This window comes from Saimiri boliviensis, chromosome 13, assembly GCF_048565385.1.
Source record: "Saimiri boliviensis isolate mSaiBol1 chromosome 13, mSaiBol1.pri, whole genome shotgun sequence".
Classification (NCBI taxonomy): domain Eukaryota; kingdom Metazoa; phylum Chordata; class Mammalia; order Primates; family Cebidae; genus Saimiri; species Saimiri boliviensis.
Genome location: NC_133461.1, coordinates 63,695,519 through 63,716,591, shown reverse-complemented (window position 1 = coordinate 63,716,591; position 21,073 = coordinate 63,695,519). Strand labels below are relative to the sequence as shown.

At 45.0% G+C, this 21,073-nt stretch overlaps 1 protein-coding gene across 1 annotated transcript in view; it reads left to right on the top strand.

Annotated features, from left to right (window-relative positions):
* LAMA1 (laminin subunit alpha 1) overlaps positions 1 to 21,073 on the top strand; it is a 180,642-nt gene that overhangs the window by 91,229 nt on the left and 68,340 nt on the right. The window contains exons 17-28 of the mRNA XM_003924833.4: positions 2,312 to 2,439; positions 4,204 to 4,290; positions 5,324 to 5,535; positions 11,618 to 11,724; positions 12,350 to 12,530; positions 13,148 to 13,284; positions 14,873 to 15,109; positions 16,818 to 16,961; positions 17,477 to 17,656; positions 18,554 to 18,739; positions 19,611 to 19,738; positions 20,386 to 20,506. Coding sequence (XP_003924882.1) covers positions 2,312 to 2,439; positions 4,204 to 4,290; positions 5,324 to 5,535; positions 11,618 to 11,724; positions 12,350 to 12,530; positions 13,148 to 13,284; positions 14,873 to 15,109; positions 16,818 to 16,961; positions 17,477 to 17,656; positions 18,554 to 18,739; positions 19,611 to 19,738; positions 20,386 to 20,506 — 1,848 coding nt within the window. The remainder of the gene's footprint in view (positions 1 to 2,311; positions 2,440 to 4,203; positions 4,291 to 5,323; positions 5,536 to 11,617; positions 11,725 to 12,349; positions 12,531 to 13,147; positions 13,285 to 14,872; positions 15,110 to 16,817; positions 16,962 to 17,476; positions 17,657 to 18,553; positions 18,740 to 19,610; positions 19,739 to 20,385; positions 20,507 to 21,073) is intronic.

The window sequence follows — 21,073 nt, the reverse complement described above, 5'->3', positions numbered from 1 at the left end:
CAGCACAACTGCACTTTCTTTCAAAATGTTTTAAATGAGGGGGAAAGTTTTTCATATTTTTTCACGTATGTACCATTTCCAATGCTCTTCATTCGCTGGTATAAATCCACGCTTTCATCTGGTAGGTACCCCTCCTTTCTGCAGCCTGGGTTGTTAGCCTTTCTCTGGGGCAGATCTGCTGGTTGACAGATTCTCTTAAGGCTCCTTTATCTGAAAAAGGCTTTATTCTGCCTTTGGTTTTGAAATTGATTTTTGCAGATTTCTCTTTCAGTTCTTTAAAATTGTTCTGTTAGCCGTGGCTTACATGGCTTCAGCTGAGAAGCTGGTGGTCATCTGTGTATTTCTGTGTGTTATTCTGTCTTTTTTCCCTGCCTGCTGTTAAGATGGTCTTTGTGTCCCTGGGTTTGAGCACTGACTGTGCGTTGGTGTGGAGTTCTTTATGCTGGGGTTTATTGAGCTTCTGGAATTTGTGAGTTTGTAGCTAACAAGTTACAAAAAGTTTTAACTAAATATCTTTTCACCTTCCAGCTCCAATCTAATTGCACGTGACATTGATCCAGAGATGATGGAGGCTGGGTTCTTTTAAGTTGTTTTTTCCTCGAATTTGAGTTTCTGTTGTTTTCAAATTCACTGGTCTCTTCTCCTGCGATGTGGACTCTGATGGGATGCCCACCCCTTCAATACTTCAGTCCTCTTGGTCCTACTTTATATCTTGCATTTCTCTTTTCAAAGTGTTTATGTTTCCTTCAAGACTTTGAGCATGTTTATAATAGCTTTTTTGTTTTTGTTTTGAGACAGAGTCTTGCTCTGTCGCCCAGGCTGGAGTGCAGTGGCGTGATCTCGGCTCACTGCAACCTCTGCCTCCCGGGTTCAAGCAATCCTCCCATCTCAGCCTCCCAAGTAGCTGGGATTACAGGTGCCCGCCACCATGCCTGGCTAATTTTTGTGTTTTTAGTAGAGACAGGTTTCTCCATGTTGGCCAGGTTGGTCTCGAACTCCTGACCTCAGGTTACCCACCTGCCTCAGCCTCCCAAAGTGCTGGGATTACAGGTGTGAACTGCCACGCCCGGCCTATAATAGCATTTTAAATGCCTGCCAATTGCATCGTCTCTGTGATTCCTGGGTATGTTTCTAATGACTGTTTTTTTTTTTCCTGATGATGGATTTCTTATTATTATTATTATTTTTTTGCTTCTCATGTCTCGTAGTTTTGATCCTCCATTTAAAAAAAGAAAACCTCTTTATTTGGAAATAATTTGGAATTTACCCACAATTTGTAAGAATAAGAATGGTAGGTAGAACACCTGCCATTAATCTAGACTGCCCTCTTGTTACCCCTTTGCCTTCTTAATATCATTATCCATCTACCTAACTAATTATAATATGTTTTTCGAAACTGTTCGAGAATAAGTTGCATAGACAATGGCCATTTCAGTGTGTATATCACTCTGAATAGGCTCTTCTCTTAATAACCACAGAACGCTTATCAACTTAAGTAAATTTAATGCTGATACTCTGCTTTTTCTAACCTACCACCTGCTTCTCAGTTTTGTCAGTTGACCCCGTTATGGCCTGTATAGCATTCTTCCCTCCAGCACAGGCCCCCAGCTAGGATCAGGTATTGAATTTTATCATCATATCTCTTAGGCTCTTTAATAGGAAATGTTTCTACTGCCTTTTTTGGTATTTTATGCTATTGGCATCTTGAATAATATAATCATTTTAAAAAAATCTAATGTGCTTGGTTCTGGGCTCTTCTTTTGTTTCTCATGGATGATTCACGCTGGTATACTTGGTCAAGGACGAGTTAATCAGAGCGCTGCCAATGGGGGTCCCAGGGTCTGTCTGGCCCTCACTGGTGATGTTAATTCTGATTACACAGGCAAGGTGTTGGTCAATTTCTCCACTATATATGAACTATTCTTTCCTTCTGTAAGTAGAAAACAGTTGGAGGTGGAGACTATAAGACCACGTGCACATCTCACTCTTCATCAGAATTTCCGATTAGAGGGAGCAGTCGGACCGTCTGGCTGAAGGGGCACTTGCTGTCATGTTTGCAAAGGCTTGACCCTCCACCTCCACCCCTGTCATGCTCACCAGTCAGAGAGAAAGTGCTCAGGTTTCTCATTTATGCAAATGACACTTGCTGGTATTAATCTGAAAACAGAAGGCCTTCCTCATACAGCTTAGAGTTTGGTGACTGGTTTTAGCATTTTGTCTTTTTTTTCCACTTGGACTTTAAGTTGCTTGTAGATAAATCCGAAAATCCTTTAAAACAATCTGAGCTGATTCTTCTGGTGCATGTTCCTAGGCATGCGCGCACAACACCACCGGCGACCACTGTGAGCGGTGCTTGCCCGGCTTCTACGGGGAGCCTTCCCGAGGGACCCCTGGGGACTGCCAGCCCTGCGCCTGCCCTCTCACCATGGCCACCAACAAGTAAGCCTCGGACCTCATCAGGCGTTCCTGCCAGCATGGTCAGGATTCCCACCCAGATGCCTACTAATGTCTTCAGAGAAAGACTTTGTGTGTAATAAGTGTGTAAATTTTGCCCAGTGGCAATGGATTTGGGTTAAAAACAGAGGGGTGGATTATTTTCTTGTAAACAAAAGTTTGGTGTATTAAAATAGGCAAGAAAAGGTGTGTGCCAGCAAGGACAGATGTACGCTGTTTTCCTTCTAGGTTCTTCCTGGTTATCCACTGGGTTAGGAGGTAGAGGAGATACAGAGAGGAGTAAAACATTGTCCCTCGACTTAGGGAGTTTTTGATCTAATGCCCAAAATACGCACATATGAGGCTAAACAAGAATAGTCTGGCCGGGCGCGGTGGCTCAAGCCTGTAATCCCAGCACGTTGGGAGGCCGAGGCGGGTGGATCACAAGGTCGAGAGATCGAGACCATCCTGGTCAACATGGTGAAACCCCGTCTCTACTAAAAGTGCAAAAAATTAGCTGGGCATGGTGGCACGTGCCTGTAATCCCAGCTACTCAGGAGGCTGAGGCAGGAGAATTGCCTGAGCCCAGGAGGCGGAGGTTGCGGTGAGCCGAGATCGCGCCATTGCACTCCAGCCTGGGTAACAAGGGCGAAACTCCGTCTCAAAAAAAAAAAAAAAAAAGAATAGTCTGAATCCATTCATTGATTCAACAGATATTTACGGAGTGCCTACTGTGTCCTGGGTTTTACAGCAGGTGTTCTGAATTGCAAACAGTTCTCACCTGGCTGTGGGCCCCAGGGGACTCAGTGTGGTTGTGATTGTAATGAGGCCTGTCCACTAAATGGTGGGGTGGAGGGAGAGCAGTGTCCAGCTTACCTAGGTGAGTGCAGGAAACTCTTATCTCAGACTTGCAGGAGAAGGAATTCCACAGGCAGCGTAGACGGATGTTCCAGGCAGATGGAGCTGGGCGTGCCATGGCATGGCAGCAGGAACAGGCGCTGCCCATTTGAGGAATTGCAGCAGGCCATGGAACAGAAGGCATGGAAGGGCGTGGAAGGAGAGGCAAGGCCTTGTCATCATGCTGGGCAGGTGTGCCCCACAGCTTAAAAGCCTCTTTGTCTCTCGCTGGTTTAACTTTTAGAATTCTTCCTCCATCTACTCTCAAAGAATTCCCCTAGGGATTTATATTTGAAATTCCAGCATATAAAAAGGATGCAATCAGGGTTACTTGCGATGAAACTGGGGGTGGATACTGTCATCCACCCTGCATCAGCTCTCTGGGGTTTAGAAATAGGGTTTGAACGGGGCTTCAGTCAGCAGGAGGTCTCCGGAGAGCTGCAAGAGCCCCCTGACCATGCTGGGTTTGGGCGAGCTCACTTTTGCCCTGGTATGGGCAGGGCTCTGAGGCGGGGAACCCAGCATCCCAGGAGCACCCAAGCAGGCCTCCTGGAGGAAGCGTCAGCTGGGTTGGGCACTGGGGCTAAGCTGGATTAACCCTGGCAGAGGGTGGGGAAGCAGGCGTGCTGTGGGCTGAGAACAAGAGGACTAGAGAGGAGGAGCAAGGGTCGGTGCCCGGATCATGGGACCAGGAGTCGGTGAGGCGTTGAGGCTCACAAAGTGGGCTGGATGACGAGAGGCTCTGAGTTCTGAGCCAAGCAGGTCTCACTGAAAGTTTGTAAGCACAGGAGTGGTAGAAATTCAGTAGTTTAAATATTTAGAAATTCAGCTTCATTCACTGGAAAAATTTGTTCATTTCTAATGTTTTGACAGTTTCAGCCCCACCTGCCACCTCAATGACGGCGACGAAGTGGTCTGTGACCAGTGTGCTCCAGGCTACTCAGGAGCTTGGTGTGAGAGGTACTGTACATCCACTGGCTTCAAAACGCTGCATTCACATTTTCAAAACTGAATACAAATTCTATGTGTTTATTTTTAAATGCATTGTTAAGTGTGGTTTTTGAGTTTTGATGCATAATTGTTAGTTTTGATGCATAATTGTTATTTCATAAAATCATTGAGAACAATCAGTATTTCATTTTTTAAAATTAATGTTAAACGTTGCTGAGAATTTTTAAAGAACAGTACTCTTTTTCCCTGGCTAGTCGGACTTTCTCATCAAGAACAATAGACTGGGGCATGGTGCCCCATGCCTGTAATCCCAGCACTTTGGGAGGTCAGGTGGGTGGATCACCTGAGGTCAGGAGTTCGAGACCAGCCTGACTAACATGATGAAACCTGGTTTCTTCAAAAATACCTATATATATATATATTAGCCAGGTATGACGGCAGGTGCCTGTAATCCCAGCTACTCGGGAGGCTGAGACAGGAGAATCACTTGAACCCAGGAGGTGGAGGTTGCAGTGAGTGGAGATCGCACCGTTGCACTCCAGCCTGGGAGACAGAGTGAGACTCCGTCTCAGGAAAATAAAACAAAAAAAACAAAACAGCAATAGGAAGCAGCAAGGAGTCAGTATCCGTAGTTGACACATTTGAATATTCCATTGCTCCTGGCTGTTCTGGAGATGACAGGTGGTATGGTTGAGTAGCATCTTCTGGCTCCTGAAAGCCAGTGCTGGCTTTCCCATGTGTGAATCTCAGTGCCCAGCTCTGGCCGAGCCTGGAGGAGGCTGTGTGGCACCCAGAGTGGTCAGGGGTGGGTTGGAGCTGGCAGTGGACATGGGTACGTGTCCACAGGATTTATGACTCATTTTGGAGGCTCTTCCCCTTCCTCACAATGGATGAATGCCTGAGTGTGAAATCATATCCCTTTCACAGTAAATCTCAGGGAAGAGTCAGCTTGATTTATTAGCCATTCAGGGAGTCCCTGGATAGTGTGGTAAGGCCTTAAGTAATTGCATTTGTCTGATCCCACTTTCAATCTTTGATACAGATGTGCAGACGGTTACTATGGAAACCCAACAGCGCCTGGCAAATCTTGTGTCCCCTGTGACTGCAGCGGCAACGTGGACCCTGAGGAGGCTGGTCACTGTGACTCAGTCACCGGGGAGTGCCTGAAGTGCCTGGGGAACACAGACGGCGCCCACTGTGAACGGTGTGCTGACGGGTTCTTCGGAGACGCTGTGACAGCCAAGAACTGCCGTGGTGAGTGCGCCAGTGTGGAGTCAGGTCGGCTGTTTAGCACCATCTACCTGCCTGTGTCAAACAGGGCCCAGCTTAGGAGGTCTCACTCTCTTGAGGGGTTCCTTGGGTTAATGCTGGGTCTCTGATCAAATACAGACCCGAGCCCCAGTTTTTCCTCAGATACCCTCTGCTGAGCTTGGTTAGTCACCACCCATAGGGGTCAGTGGCCTGGAAAGGTGCAGCCTGCTGTTCCAGCAGCCAGCGTGACTTGACAGAGTTCTGGCTCTGCTCCCGGTGACTGAAATGAAAGTCGGGAAGCTCAGAGCCTGTTACATTCGTAAGGGAGATGCTTCAGGGGTTGCATGAGGCAGATGGGATTCCAAGCTGAAGGGTGCAAAATGGTAAGACTGTAACCCCGGAAACCCAGTGAAGCACCCTGTGACGCATCTTAGCCTTCTGCGCCAAAACTACCTGACCCCCACGTCGTTCTGCTGAATTTGGGCCTTGAAATTACGGATCATGGAGAAAACTAGACTCTCCTATACTGCAGATGACCTGGCCAGAGGGATGATTCGGCCCTCAGATATTGAAGGAGTGAATGAACAATAGTGGCAACTGTAAATTATTTTGAGTATTTCATATAAATGCCAAATTCATCCTATGGTATTACAACATAGGGACACAAGAGGGCACCAGCGATACGGAAAACGTCTTTTTCCGATGCACAGGTGGAGAGATTGGAAATGTTTTCTAGCCCTGGGCCAATCAAACTGATCTTCAGCAGGTGGCCACCTTGCTCAGCTAACATACCAGGATAATTATGACAATGGAATTTGTATGCTTCACAGTTTACAGAATGTTTGTATCATTTTTATTTTTTTTGAGACAGAGTTTTGCTCTTGTTGCCCAGGCTGGAGTGCAATGTCACAATCTCAGCTCAAGGCAACCTCCACCTTCCGGGTTCAAGCGATTCTCCTGCCTCAGCCTCCCGAGTAGCTGGGATTAGAGGCACTCACCATCACACCCATTTTGTATTTTTAGTAGAGAAGAGGTTTCTCTGTATCGGTCAGGCTGGTCTTGAACTCCCAACCTTAGGGGATCTGCCTGCCTTGGCCTCCCAAAGTGTTGGCATTATAGGCATGAGCCACCACACCTGGCCCCTTTGTGTCATTTTCATGTCACTTCTTTCCATCTTTACTGCAAGCCTTAGTGATTCATTCCTCTGTTCATTCATTGTTTATTAAATGTCTGGTATTTCCCGGACACTATACTGTGACAGGTAGTTGGGAAATTATGGTTCAAGTCTGCTAAGAAGCTACACATGATGATGGTATAGGGGGAGAAACACACCTGTGGATCCAGGAGTTGGAGTCTGACTAATGTGAGTTTGATTCTAGGACCAACTGTGTGACATTGGGCAAATTTATTAGCCTCTCTGAGCCACTATTTTGTTATTCATAAAATGGATATAATTATATGTGTATACTAAAGCCTTTCTGAGAAGTCAGTGGGATAACATTTAAAGTTCTAAACATGAAATAAATAGTAGCTATTATAATTACTCATAATAAACGATCATTTTTATATTTTCAAACCACTGCTTTCCAATGGAAACATAATGTAAACCACACATGCAATTTACCATTTTTTTAGTAGCCACATTTTTCAGTAGTAAAAAGAAGTAGGTGAAATGTATTTTAATAATATATTTTATCTGTGCTGATATATTAAAAATTAGCATTTTGTCATGTGATCAAGTTTTAAAAGTATTAAAGCAATATTTACTTTCTTTTTTAGTACAATCATCAAAATTGAGTGTCTATTTTATAGCCCTGCTCAATTAGGATGCTAAATTTTCTTCAGAAATATTTGATCTGTATGTTGATTACAGAATATTTACAGTTGAAAAGGTGGTTCAAATATATTTAAAGATTTTCCATCCCGTACCAAAAATTATTTTCTTTCTTTCTTACTTTTTTTTTTTTTTTTTGAGTCAGAGGTTTGCTCTTGTCACCCAGACTGGAGTGCAATGGTGTGACCTTGGCTCACTGCAACCTCCGCCTGCTGGGTTCAAGCAATTCTCCTGCCTCAATCTACAGAGTATCTGGGATTACAGGTGCCTGCTGCTACACCTGGCTAATTTTTTTTTTTTTTTTTTTTTTTCTGGTAGAGACAGGGTTTCACCATGTTGGCCAGGCTGGTCTTGAACTCTTGATCTCGGGTGATCCACCTACCTTGGCCTCCCAAAGTGCTGGGATTACAGGCATGAGCCACCGTGCCCAGCCAATTACTTTCTTTAATATTGGCATCCACATTGACAAAACTGCTTCAGTATTTAAATTTAAACTCAATTAGAGATTCGGGTCTTCAGTTGCATAAGCCACATCGCCAGTGTTTGGTAGACACGTGTCGTTAGTGGCCACAGGGCAGGACTGTGAAGGTCAAGGCGATGAATGACTGGCCCGGGGTGCACTTGAAGGCAGACAGGATGGGCAGGCCCATCAGCCCAGGGCAGCCACGACTGCCTCCTGAAGGGAGTTCTGTTCGTCTGAGACTTGAAGGATGGGAAGGAGAGTCTCAAGAAGAGTGACCAATGTGGGCAGATGGGCCCAGGCAAGCAGGCAGGCCCTGCCCGAGGTGGAAGCTGGAGAGAAGAGTGGCCAGAATGGAAAAGACAGAGACAGGGAGGGGAGGTCTCGGGCTGACAGGTGCGAAGCAGTCACATCACACTGGAAGGGTCTCGTGTGCAGTGCTGAGGTGCTGAGGTGCTGAGGTCACTTCGTCCTCCCTGGCCTGGGACTTGGCAGCAACTTGCACAGACATGAGTGATTGGAGCTGTGTGTTTAAATATCGCCAGTGTGGAGAGACTGGCTGCAGGGGTGTTGGGATAGGAGACAAGACTGGAAATGAATCATGCTGGAAAGCGTTGATGAGGGCTTCAGGTAGGGCCCTTGCCATAGAGATAAAAGAGAAGACATAAACTAGGTGTTCGTGACAGGTTGGAGGTGGGGGAAGGACAGGTAGAGGGGCTGGAACTGGGATTTGGGTCTGGCCTGGGCTAGCAGGGGTGACGCTGTCCAGGCTGTCTCTAGTTTCTGAGCACTCACAGCTTTTACTCATTTCTCATCCTCTCTCTCGAATCCCCGCGCTTCGATAAGACAAAGTCCTGTGAGCTGTTTCTGTATATTTCACAAGCAATCCCTCCATTTCTATAGCAGGATTCCCTCTATGGACTTCCGGTAGGGCCCCCCATTCTTCTATAATACTATAGTCTATTAGGTTAAACCAGGTGAAAGTGCCGGTGTTGTACGTGATTGATCTTCTCCAAAGCAAGCGCGTGTAGTTCAACCCAATATTTATCTGTTTACCGGCCCCTATCTCAGACTCACTTGAAGCTTGGTAGGAGGAGGAACTGATCATCAGGTTCACCTTCTGCCTCTGCTGTGGGGCAGCAGCTGCAGCCAGGGGTGTGGACAGGCCATCCAGGTAGAGTAGAGTGCAGGGGGAGATGAGGGTGGTGAGAAACCCCACAGAGCTCTAATGTTAAAGGAATCTTATATTAAATAAGTTAAATGAGTATAATTTTTATATTGTGAGCGCCTGAGAATTAGAACATATATAAAGTACCTGGCTATTCAGTAATCGGCCACAAATAATACTATTTTAAGTTAGTACTATTTATAATATGCATACTATTTTGATTAAGAATTACTATAAAATAGGCCAGGCATGGTGGCTCATGCCTGTAATCCTAACACTTTGGGAGGCCAAGGCAGGTGGATCACCTGAGGTCAAGAGTTCGAGATCAGCCTGGCCAACATGGCAAAACCCATCATTACCAAAAATACAAAAATTAGCTGGGTGTGGTGGTGGGTGCCTATAATCCTAGCTGCTCGGGAGGCTGAGGTGGGAAGATCACTTGAGTCTGGGAGGTGGAAGTGGCAGTAAACCGAGATTGTGCCACTGCACTCCAGCCTGGGTGACAGAGACCCTGTCTCAAAAAAAAAAAAAAAAAAAAAAAAAAGAACCACAGTAATTATTACTACAGAGAGAGAACTGGTAATAGCTGTGTGACCTATGGAAAGCTAGCTAATCTTCTTAAGTTATAGACTTCACACCAAAAATAGAGAACATGATTTCGCCTCCCTCCTTGGTTTGCAATGAAAGTACAAATACTGAATGTGACAGGCTCAGACTGACAGACACATCATACAGTGAATATGATTTTTTAAATCATCATCAATAGTTGCATTGATCATACTTGCATTGAACTTTAAATATTCCTCAGAGAAAGGAGGTGGCTTTAAATGAGACATGGACAGGGAGACACCTGAGGAACAGGAGGAAGGACAGGAGAGTGGGTGTCCCGAAAACCGCAGTAAGAGGGTGATACAAAAGGAAGAACGAGGTCATGGAGTCCCTTCTACAGAGCTATGTGGTAAAAGGGGGACCGGAATCTGCTCCCTGAGTTTGGTGCCTGGGAAATCCCTGGAGACTTTAGGGAGAACAGTTGTAGCAGACAAGGGGCCAGGAGGACACTAGGCAAAGTTGGATTGGACAGATGTGCCAGGGAGGTGGGCGCTCCGATGGAGGCTCAAAAGGGGGGCACTCCGATGTCTTGTCTTGTGGTTGATGGGGGGGCAGTGGAGAAGGATGTGCCGGGGAGTTAGCAGCAGAGCCCACATGGTCCAGCTACGGGGTTGACGGAGCAAGTCCCTGAAGGGCACCATTGAATGGAGTCTCCTGTGGGACTGCAGCGTTAAGGCACTGTTTCCCACTCCAGGAAAACGGATGGCCAGGCTGGCCTCAGTCATGACGGAGGCGGATCCCAGTGCATTTCCTCTGCCCGCAACCTTCCCGTCCCTTGTCCAGCACTCTTGCTTCGGCCTCCAGGCTGTGTTTGGGCTTTCCATTACTCGTGAAGTTTTTTTCTTTTTTCTTGTATCGTTATGTCATGGCACACATTGTACATGTTCTGAGTCCACGCATTCGTAAACTGTGCCTGGGATATTTTGTCAGGCTACAGATTAAGTATTCTTTTCTTTCTTTCTTTCTTTTTTGATGAAGTTTCAGTCTTGACGTCCAAGCTAGAGTGTAATGGTGTGATCTCGGCTCACTGCAACCTCTGCCTCTTGGGTTCAAGTGATTCTCCTGCTTCCTCCTCCCGAGTACCTGGGATTACAGATACTTGCCACCATGCCCAGCTAATTTTTGTATTTTTAGTAGAAACAGGGTTTTTACTAAAGTAGAAAGAGCTCAAGATCAGTCTGGTCTTGAACTTGAACCCTGTCTCTACTGAAAAAAAGTGTGAACATCGAATGTTCACATATTTTTTCCTTTAGGGTTTCACCATGTTAGCCAGGCTGGTCTTGAACTCCTGACCTCAGGTCATCTGCCCACCTCAGCATCCCAAAGTGCTGGGATTACAAGCATGAGCCACTGTGCCAAGCCAACGTATTACATATTCTAACTGAAGTGCTTATTGAAGGTTCCCCTGTGAATATTTATTAAATATATTGTGGACCCGTAAGATCGCATCACTTTGCAAAGGTAGGGGACTTTGTGGCTTGAAGCATCGTGTTGTAACTATAGGTAAAATGGAGCCATCTGGCCTGAAACTACAAATGACTCATGACTTAGAACTGGAATATCGTATTTAATGAAAAGATATTTTTCATTAAATTTATAATATTAATATGTATTATATTTTAACTGAGCTTTAAAATATTAAACATGTACCTGACTGGAATCAGAGCAAATGGCAAAGTTGATATTGAAATCTCCATTGCATGTTTTTCATGGGAATTTGTAGCTCATTTAAAAAACATCAAGGAATTCATGATATTGATTAAGCAAATTTGCTAATTATTATCTTAATAGCGTCAATGTTTTTTTCCTGTGATGGATCTTTCCAGCAACCCTGTTTTAGTTTACTCTTCAGAAAAATGCTAAACTTTTAAAGTTATTGCTAATAATAGTATTTTTAGTTTTGTAATTTGAAACATCGAATGTTCACATTTTTTTTTCCTTTGGGGATTAAGGATTTTATGATAACTGTACTAAGAAGTGAGGGTTAATATGTCTTTGTGTGCATATGTGTTAGCCTGTGAATGCCATGAGAAAGGCTCCCATTCTGCCATGTGCCATCTTGAGACGGGGCTCTGTGACTGCAAACCAAACGTGACTGGACAGAAGTGTGACCAGTGCTTGGTAAGAGGCATGTGACTAATTGACACCTTAGCCTTGGTACAGAGGCAATTGAATCTATGACTCAGAAGGAGCTAAGTCCCCAAGTGTATTAGTCTGTTCTCACACTGCTATAAAGATACTACCTAAGACTGGGCAATTTATCAACAAAGGAGGTTTAATTGACTCACAGTTTCGAATGGCTGGGGAGGCCTCAGGAAACTTAACAATCATGGTGGAAGGAGAGGCAGGCACCTTCTTCACGAGGCAGCAGGAGAGAGTGAGAGCATGTGAAGGAGGAACTGTCACCACTTAGAAAACCATCAGCTCTCATGAGAATTCACTATCACGAGAACAGCATGGGGGAGCTGCCCCTATGATCAAGTCACCTTTCTCCTTCGACACACAGGGATTACAATTCCATTTGAGATTTGGGTGGGCACACAGAGCCAAACCATGTCACAAAGCATGGCTAGCGAGTGCCGTGCCTATCTAGAGAATGGACGCTCACTGTAAAGGGAGAGCGATTGTGTCATGAAAGCTTTATGATTCTATGACATATCCTGTGTGTGTTCTGGAGCATTCTGATATGGGAGTCATTTATTAAAACATATGTTGGTTTCCATGTTCTCCCCCTCTGGTGAAACAGCGTGGCTACTATGGGCTGGACTCAGGCCATGGCTGCCAGCCCTGCAACTGCAGCACGGCAGGCTCCGTGTCAGATGACTGCACAGATGAAGGCCAATGTCACTGCATCCCAGGTGTGGCAGGGAAAAGGTGTGACAGGTGTGCCCGTGGCTTCTACACATACCAGGATGGTAGCTGTACACGTAAGCCTTGATTTCCTTGTTTGAGACTTGGCAGGCATTCCCGGACCTTTCCTTGGGCCCTCCCTCTACTTCCAACTAATTTTGATTAAGTGCCTTTCCTTTTTCTCTTCTTTCCCGGGAGGATTTCATACCCTTTTTCTCGCTTCTGATCCCTATCAGGGTACAAGCCTAAGTTTTGGTCATGACTGTTTCCTACTAATTGTGGGAGCTTAGATTCATTACTTACCTTGGCTTGGCCTCAGTTTTCTCCTCTGTAAAATGGGGATGCTAATGAGAATCTTCATTGAGAAGTTAGTGTAGGTGCTATATACAAAGTCCTCAGCACGACATTTGGCATGCAGTAAGGGCTCAGTAAATGTTGGCTCCCCCTGTGCTCACCTAGCGGTGTCGTCTTCACTCTTCTCTCTATTTCCCCTGCCCTGTCCCCATTTCCCCTCTTCCTCCAGCATCTCCTGACATGGAGGGCTGGCCACCTCCATGAGACATGAGGGGTCTTGGGAACTGTGAGGCATCTTTTAGGAGCGAGAAGGTTGGCTTGGACTCTTAATAAAACGGAAGTAGCAGCATCAGCTCTCAGCCCTCCCAGATGTGTAACACAGCATTCATTTTTATTTCAGCCTGTGACTGTCCACATACTCGGAACACCTGTGACCCAGAAACTGGAGCATGTGTATGTCCCCCTCACACACAGGGTGGGAAGTGTGAAGAATGTGAGGATGGGCACTGGGGCTACGACCTGGAGGTGGGGTGCCAGGTGAGCTCTGTCACCCACACTCTTGCTTAACTGAGAGTTGCTTTGCTTTCGCGAGTTGTAGGCCTTTTCTTCTGTGTATTTGCTGGACTTTAACCGGTCGAATAGCTTTGTGATTTTTTTAATTAAAAAACTCAAATGTGGACCAGGCCTAGTGGCTCACACCTGTAATCACTGTACTTTGGGAGGCTGAGGCAGGGGGATCATTTGAATCCAGGAATTCAAGACCAACCTGGGCAACAAAGCGAGACCCTGCCTTTGCAAAAAATAATGATAAAAAAATTTAGCCTGACATGGTGGCACATGCCTGTGGTCCCAGCTACTTGGGAGCCTGAGGCAGGGGGATTAATTGAGCCTGGGGATTCAAGGCTGTAGTGAGCTGTGATCGCACCACTTCACTTCAGCCTGAACAACAGAGAAAGACCCTACCTTAAAAAACAAAAACAAAGGACCTCAGTGCAGATGGTAGGAATCAAAGTGGAAGACACGACACCCTTAAAACACCTTATTCTAGGTTTTCTTCAAGAACCTAGTTGTTACATCAATAGTTAGAAAATCCAAAAAATATTTGAGTGCTCTTTGAATATATTGTGCAATGTATACTATCTTCCAAGAGAAAGTTATAAATCACTTTACTGGGGGTTTGTGTCCAACCTTTGGGGCCTCCAGTATTCTATGCAGACTTCTTCAGTTAAAGTTGGTTATAGTTTGTGTTTTGAAAACAATAGGAAATTACTTTTTTTGAGACGCAGTCTGGCTCTGTCACCAGGCTGGAGTGCAGTGGTGTGATCTCGGCTCACTGCAACCTCTGCCTCCCAGGTTCAAGCGATTCTCCTGCCTCAGCCTCCCGAGTAGCTGGGACTACAGGCACGTGCCGCCGTGCCCAGCTAATTTTTGTATTTTTAGTAGAGATGGGATTTCACCATGTCGGCCAGGATGGTCTTGATCTCTTGACCTCGTGATCTGCCCACCTTGGCCTCCCAAAGTGCTGGGGTGTGAGTCTCTGTGCCCAGCCAGGAAATTACTTTTTTTTTTTTTTTTTGAAACAGAGCCTTGCTCTGTCACCCAGGCTGGAGTGCAGTGGTGCCATCGAAGCTCACTGTATCCTCGACCTCTTGGGCTCAAGCAATCCTCCCGCTTCAGCCCCGCAAGTGGCTGGGATTACAGTCCCAGCTAATTTTTTCATTACTTGTAGAGATGGGATCTCACTGTGTTGTCCAGGCTGGTCTCAAACTGCTGGGCTCAAGTGATCTTCCGACTTCTACATCCCAGAGTGCTGGGATTACAGACATGAGCCACTATACCTGGCCTGATTTCTACAGTAATTTTGTTAGCCTGTTTTGACCTAGTAGATTTAATTTCAGTCCACAATTTTGGCCCCAGGCAGATATGCCACTAAGATGCACAAATTTTCAGCAACACAGTGCCCGTCTCCTGTTGGCACTTGGCAAAGTGAATCCATGGAGCAATAGCAAGAGGGAGAGGGTTCATTTGTAGAACTTCCCACATGTAGTGTTTTGCCGTAATTCAAAACTGCAGATTTAGAAGCATCAAATCTGCCTTTTTATTGAGTTGCTTTCCCGCCTCTCAGGCCTGCAATTGCAGTCTCGTGGGATCGACCCATCATCAGTGCGACATGGTCACTGGCCATTGCCAGTGCAAGTCGAAATTTGGTGGCCGGGACTGCGATCAGTGCTCCTTAGGTTACAGAGGCTTTCCTGACTGTGTTCCCTGTGACTGTGACCTGAGGGGGACGTCGGGGGACACCTGCAACCTGGAGCAGGGTCTCTGCAGCTGTGCGAAGGAAACCGGAGCCTGCTCTTGCAAGGTATTTGCCTTTCATCCTCCTCTTTCTTCCTCTCTCTGGCTCCTCATCGTGACTCTTGGGCTTTGACTATATACCCAATCAGCCAGGTTTGAGATGCTTCTCCGAGTGAGTTCACACTCCCTTCCACAGCTGAGTTCAAAGTCTCTCAGGCTTCTCTAAAGTGATGGATGATTTTCAAAATTGAATTTTTACTGTTAAAAGCATCAGATGATGGAACCGATTTGAGAACTGCCCTGAGTTTTTGGTCATATATCCCAGAGGCTGAGTGGCTGCATTTCTTGAGTATGCAGGTGAGGCAGGTACCTCAGGGCTTTGGGATCTGTAATGTGATCTCTGTGAGGTTATTGGGCTCTCGTATGTGCTGGCCACACTGACGGAAATCAGGGTTTATTTTCCTGAGAGGCAAGATTTCAGCATCATTATAAGTTTTGTGTATTTTCGTTACTTTTCCCGATGTGCTTTGCTATCAGGAGTCAGAGCCGCTTTCTCAGGTCCTTTTTCCTATGGGTGGTGAGATGGAAGCCCTCTGGCTTGATGATGGTAATGACTTGATGGGTGACTGGAGATAAAAAGGAAAACTCATGTAGATATTATGGTCTGGGAGTAATGGAAGCCTCAGTCTCCCTATTTTCTGCCACATTTTTTTTTTTTTTTTTTTTTTTTTTTTTTGAGACAGAGTCTCGCTCTGTCACCCAAGCTGCAGTGCAATGGCATGATCTCGGCTCACTGCCACCTCTGCCTCCCTGGTCAAGCGATTCTCCTGCCTCAGCCTCCTGAGTAGCTGGGACTACAGATGTGCGCTATCATGTCCAGCTATTTTTTTTTTTTTTTTTTTTTTTTTTTTTTTGGTATTTTTAGTAGGGAAGGAGTTTCACCACTTTGGTCAGGCTGATCTTAAACTCCTGATCTCGGGTGATCTACCTACCTCAGCCTCCCAAAGTGTCATGTCAGGATTACAGGCATGAGCCATGGCACTCAGCCTCTGCCACATCTTATAATAACAGTTATGATGAGAGATGATAGAGCTCCAGACCCTGTCTTAATAATCACCAGAGCTGGGCGCGGTGGCTCATGCTTGCAATCCTGGCACTTTGGGAGGCCGAGGTGGGCAGATCACCTGAGGTCAGGAGATCGAGACCATCTTGGCCAACGTGGTGAAACCCCATCTCTACTAAAAATACAAAAAATAGCTGAGTATGGTGGCACGTGCTTGTAGTCCCTTGGGAGGCTGAGGCAGAAGCATTGCTTGAACTTAGGAGGCAGAGATTGCAGTCAGCCAAGATTGTGCCACTGCACTCCAGCCTGGTGACCGGGTGAGACTTCGTCTCAAAAAACAAAATAATAATAATAATAATAATAATAATAATAACAATAATAATCACCTGGCCGGTGGCTTGCATGCCCAGGGATCATCAGAATCGCCTGGGGACTCGAGGCAGCTTCCAGAGCTGCCTCGGACATTCTCATCAGGGAAGCTATTTTCCAAAAGCTTCCAAGATGATTCTGATAATCATCTGTGTTTGAGAATCACTGATTAGGTCTTTGAGAAAACTGACACTCAGAGAGCTCAGGGCCTGGCTGGAGGAAACGGATGCTTGTGCATCTATAATTATTTTTAAAATTATGTTTGTGTTTTATTTTGTTTGTTTGTTCAGAAGTCACATTTCTTTTCCAGACAAAAACAAATCCTTTACTTGTTCCCTTCTAGGAGAACGTCTTTGGCCCTCAGTGCAGCAAGTGTCGAGAGGGCACCTTCGCTCTCCGTGCAGACAACCCCCTGGGGTGCTCCCCCTGCTTCTGCTCCGGGCTGTCCCACCTCTGCTCAGAGCTGGAGGGCTACATGAGGACCCCAGTAAGTCACACACAGCCGAAATGTCCTGCTTCTAACCCCACTCCCCTTGGGAGGTGGTTGAGGGTGGGAGACACAGTCAAGTGTTCACATTAAATTTTGCTTTTATAGCATCAGAAATTCTAGGAAGCTAATTTGGGTGAGAGCATGAATCAGAGCTCGGCTTCTGCTGGCCACGGAAGTAAATGGAGCTTGAATGAAAGGCTCTTCGTGTTGTTCCTTAGCTAATCTACGAAAAGCTTTCATTGGAGAGAAGATAAAACGGCAGAATCTCAGTCGTCTTCTGCATGTCATGGAGCATTTCCCCAGAGGAGCAACAGTTTGGGCCTACACGCAATAGTTTAAAGCACTTTCTGTTCATTTTCAGCCAGATGTTTGGTTTAAAGGAAAAGTCTTCACTGTTTCTGTTTGAATAGTGAAGCTGTTTCATCTGTGAAACAATGGTGGAATCTCAAGAACGAAACTGGAGTGGGAAGTTCACGTTTTGAAGTGCACGTTCTCTCCCTTTCATGGCTTAGGTAACGCTGAGCTCCGATCAGCCTCTTCTGCGTGTGGTTTCTCAGAGTAACCTGAGGGGCACGACCGAGGGGGTGTACTACCAGGCCCCCGACTTCCTGCTGGACGCCGTCACAGTGCGGCAGCACGTCCATGCAGAGCCGTTTTACTGGCGGCTGCCGCAGCAGTTCCAGAGTGACCAGGTGAGGGCTGCGCTTCCTGGGAGATATGGAAATCATTTAAAATCACCATAGTCTGGGCTGGCCTGTCATTTAAAGAAGTGGTTATTAATTCCTCTTTTAATTGGGCTCAGAGAAGTTTAATGCTTATAAAAGTCTCAAATATATGGTTCCTTAAAATTTTTCATTCATTTTAAAAGTTTTTTAAAAAGTTACATTATATTAATTTGGTTCTTCCTAAAGCACTCAGTCAAAAAACATGTACAGTCATTTGTCACCTAACAATGGAGATACATTCTGGGGAATGTGTCATTAGATGCAAACGTTGTGATATTATAATCTCATGAGACCATGGGTGGTGTATATGTGGTTTGTCATGGACTGAAATGTCTTTACATGGTATGGGACTGTACTGTATTTACTAATATTCTCTCTATACAAACCTGGGTGCTATGGCCTGGGGGGCCCATTCAAGGAATCATCACTCATTTTGGGGGGGAAAGACTACTGTAAAAGAGTCATGAAAGGGATCAGTTGAATTTTTTGTTTATATAAGCATTGGAGTCTGTGTATGAATTCACCCTGATTTTTACAATTCGCAAATAGGCATCCAGTTCTCCTTGAGATATGGAGATTTTTAATTTAAAGGAATCTGAAAATAAATTCCATCACTACCACATTGATTTGTTATTTTGAAGCTTACTTTTGCTTGTATTCTCAAAAAGAACTATGTAACTTAGGTCAACTTAATAATCCATAATTAAATGGAATTAGAAGAAATAAAATTCCAGACAACGTATTTCACCCATGAGATGTATTTTTAAGCTATGAGATTTCTCTCATATGGTGGCAGGCTTGCAATAAAATGTTTTTGAACCAAAGCTTTGTCAGATAAGTAAACAACACTTTATTATTTGCTAGCTCATGGCCTACGGTGGCAAACTAAAGTACAGCGTGGCCTTCTATTCTTTGGATGGCGTCGGCACCTCCAATTTTGAGCCTCAAGTTCTCATCAAAGGTGGTCGGACCAGAAAGCAAGTCATTTACATGGATGCGCCAGCCCCAGAGAATGGAGTGAGACAGGAACAGGAAGTAGCAATGAGAGAGGTGATAATGGGATCTTTTCATATAAGTTCCTTAAAGCTATCAACTTTGCTATGGATGTAGTGAAAGCTAAAAGCCATTAATAAGAGAATGAGCAGCCAGGAGTGGTAGGTCACACCTGTAATCCCAGCACTTTGGGAGGCCAAGGTGGGTGGATCACCTGAGGTCAGGAGTTGGAGACCAGCCTGGGGAACATAGTGAAACCCCATCTCCACTAAAAATAGAAAAATTAGCCGGGCATGGTGGTGCATGCCTATAGTCCCAGCTACTTGGGAGGCTGAGGTGGGATAATCGCTTGAACCTGGGAAGCAGAGGTTGCAGTGAGCCGAGATTGCACCACTGTACTCCAGCCTGGGCAGCAGAGCGAAACTGTCTCAAAAAAAAAAAAAAAAAAAGAGAGAGAGAGACTGAGCAAGAAGACCCTGCAAAATTCCAGTGGGATTAGCAGGATTTCCAAAAACAATTCAAATTTCAAATTCTCAAGAAATGTACGTCAGGCTTATGTCAATTTAGTGGGCACTACATCTTAAATTCTTTATCTTGATATATTATTTTCAAACTGCATAGAGATAGTGGTACAGAAGGCTTTGGACTTGCTCAGATTTGGGAAGTGTCTGTTATTCTTCCAGCAGATCTTTACGGGATGTTCACTGTGTGGCTGGCTCTGTCACATGGTAATGTATATCTGTTGATAAATGGGACTGACCCTGTGCTGGCCCATGGAGGTTTCAGGAGGTCGTCAGTTATACACAGCGGCATGCACAGAACGGGGCTTGTTTCTGGAGAAATTTATAAAAGAATTTATTCTTAATAAGTTTTATGCCTGTCAGAATTTGGCCTCTGAGCTTAATTGAATGTGTTTCTCATTCTACAGAATTATTGGAAATATTTTAACTCTGTTTCTGAAAAACCTGTCACTCGAGAGGATTTTATGTCTGTCCTTAGCAATATTGAGTACATCCTCATCAAGGCCTCGTATGGTCAAGGATTACAGCAAAGCAGGTACTTGGAGCCTCTAGAATTTTGACTGTTATTTTGATATTTGAAAGCAAACTGAAAGATGTTGACTCATTGCACTTCCATTACCTACTATTTTTATTAACACGTGTAGGTCAGTTCCCTACCAAAACGTTGTTAAATATTAATATCATTTTGGAATACGTGAGTTATAACTTAAATTATCCACCTACAGATATAAAATATAAGAACATCATAGTGGAACCTTGGCTGAAGATAAAATGCAAAAAAAAAAAAACAAAACAAAAAAACAAACCAAACAACTGCTATTTTCTGCCCATGAAAACTGAAAGCCCATGTCTTCATAATGATATATAAAGAATGCTGTTACCTACTCATCTAATACTTTAGCCCATAAAGAAAGCCATTAAGTCTTGGCCTAATCGGCATTTCAACAGGTCTTTTATGTGTACTTCTGTGTCATTATTTTTAAATACTAAAATGTCCAAAACGTGTCCTGACAGTACTAATGTGCTTTACACATTTCACTTATAATCACAAGCGGGAGCTCCTCCGAACACGGAGCAAAGCTCTGGTTTCTTATGTATGCAAATGTTAGGTCACGTGCTATGTTTCGAGAAAGTTTTTCAAATGTTAGCATTCTCTCTCTTCTTGACATAATGGCTGCACAGAATCTCAGACATTTCAATGGAGGTTGCCAGAAAGGCTGAAAAGCTGCATCCAGAAGACAAGGTTGCATCTCTTTTAGAGAATTGTGTCTGTCCTCCTGGCACTGCAGGATTCTCATGTCAGGTAGGAAGATTCTCGTCAAAATCTGTCTCCTGGGTTTGAGTTGAATTGTGCTTGTTACAGCAACTCCAAGAGATGAACAGAACTTATGTGTATCTACTGTATCATTTATTTCTTTTTTTGAATTAAAAAAGAAATTAAGTTTGGTAAAATGTATGTAGTAGTGTACAGTGTACCAGGCTGGAGTGCAGTGGCACAACCTCAGCTCACTGCAACCTCCACCTCCCGGGTCCCAGTTCAAGCAATTCTCCTTCCTCAGCCTCCCAAGTAGCTGGTATTACAGGCATGAGCCACCATGCCCAACTAATTTTTGCATTTTTTAGTAGAGATAGGGTTTCACCATGTTGGCCAGTCTGGTCTTGAACTTCTGACCTCATGATCTGCCTGCCTTGGCCTCCCAAAGTTCTGGGATTACAGGCATGAGCCCCTGCACTTGGCCTACCCTCAGAACTTTTTATCCCAAACGCAAACTCTGCACTCATTAAACACTAGCTCCCCAGTTCCTCCCTCCCCGGGCCCCAACAACCACTATGCGCCTTTTGGTCTCTATGTATTTGACCACTCTAGGGC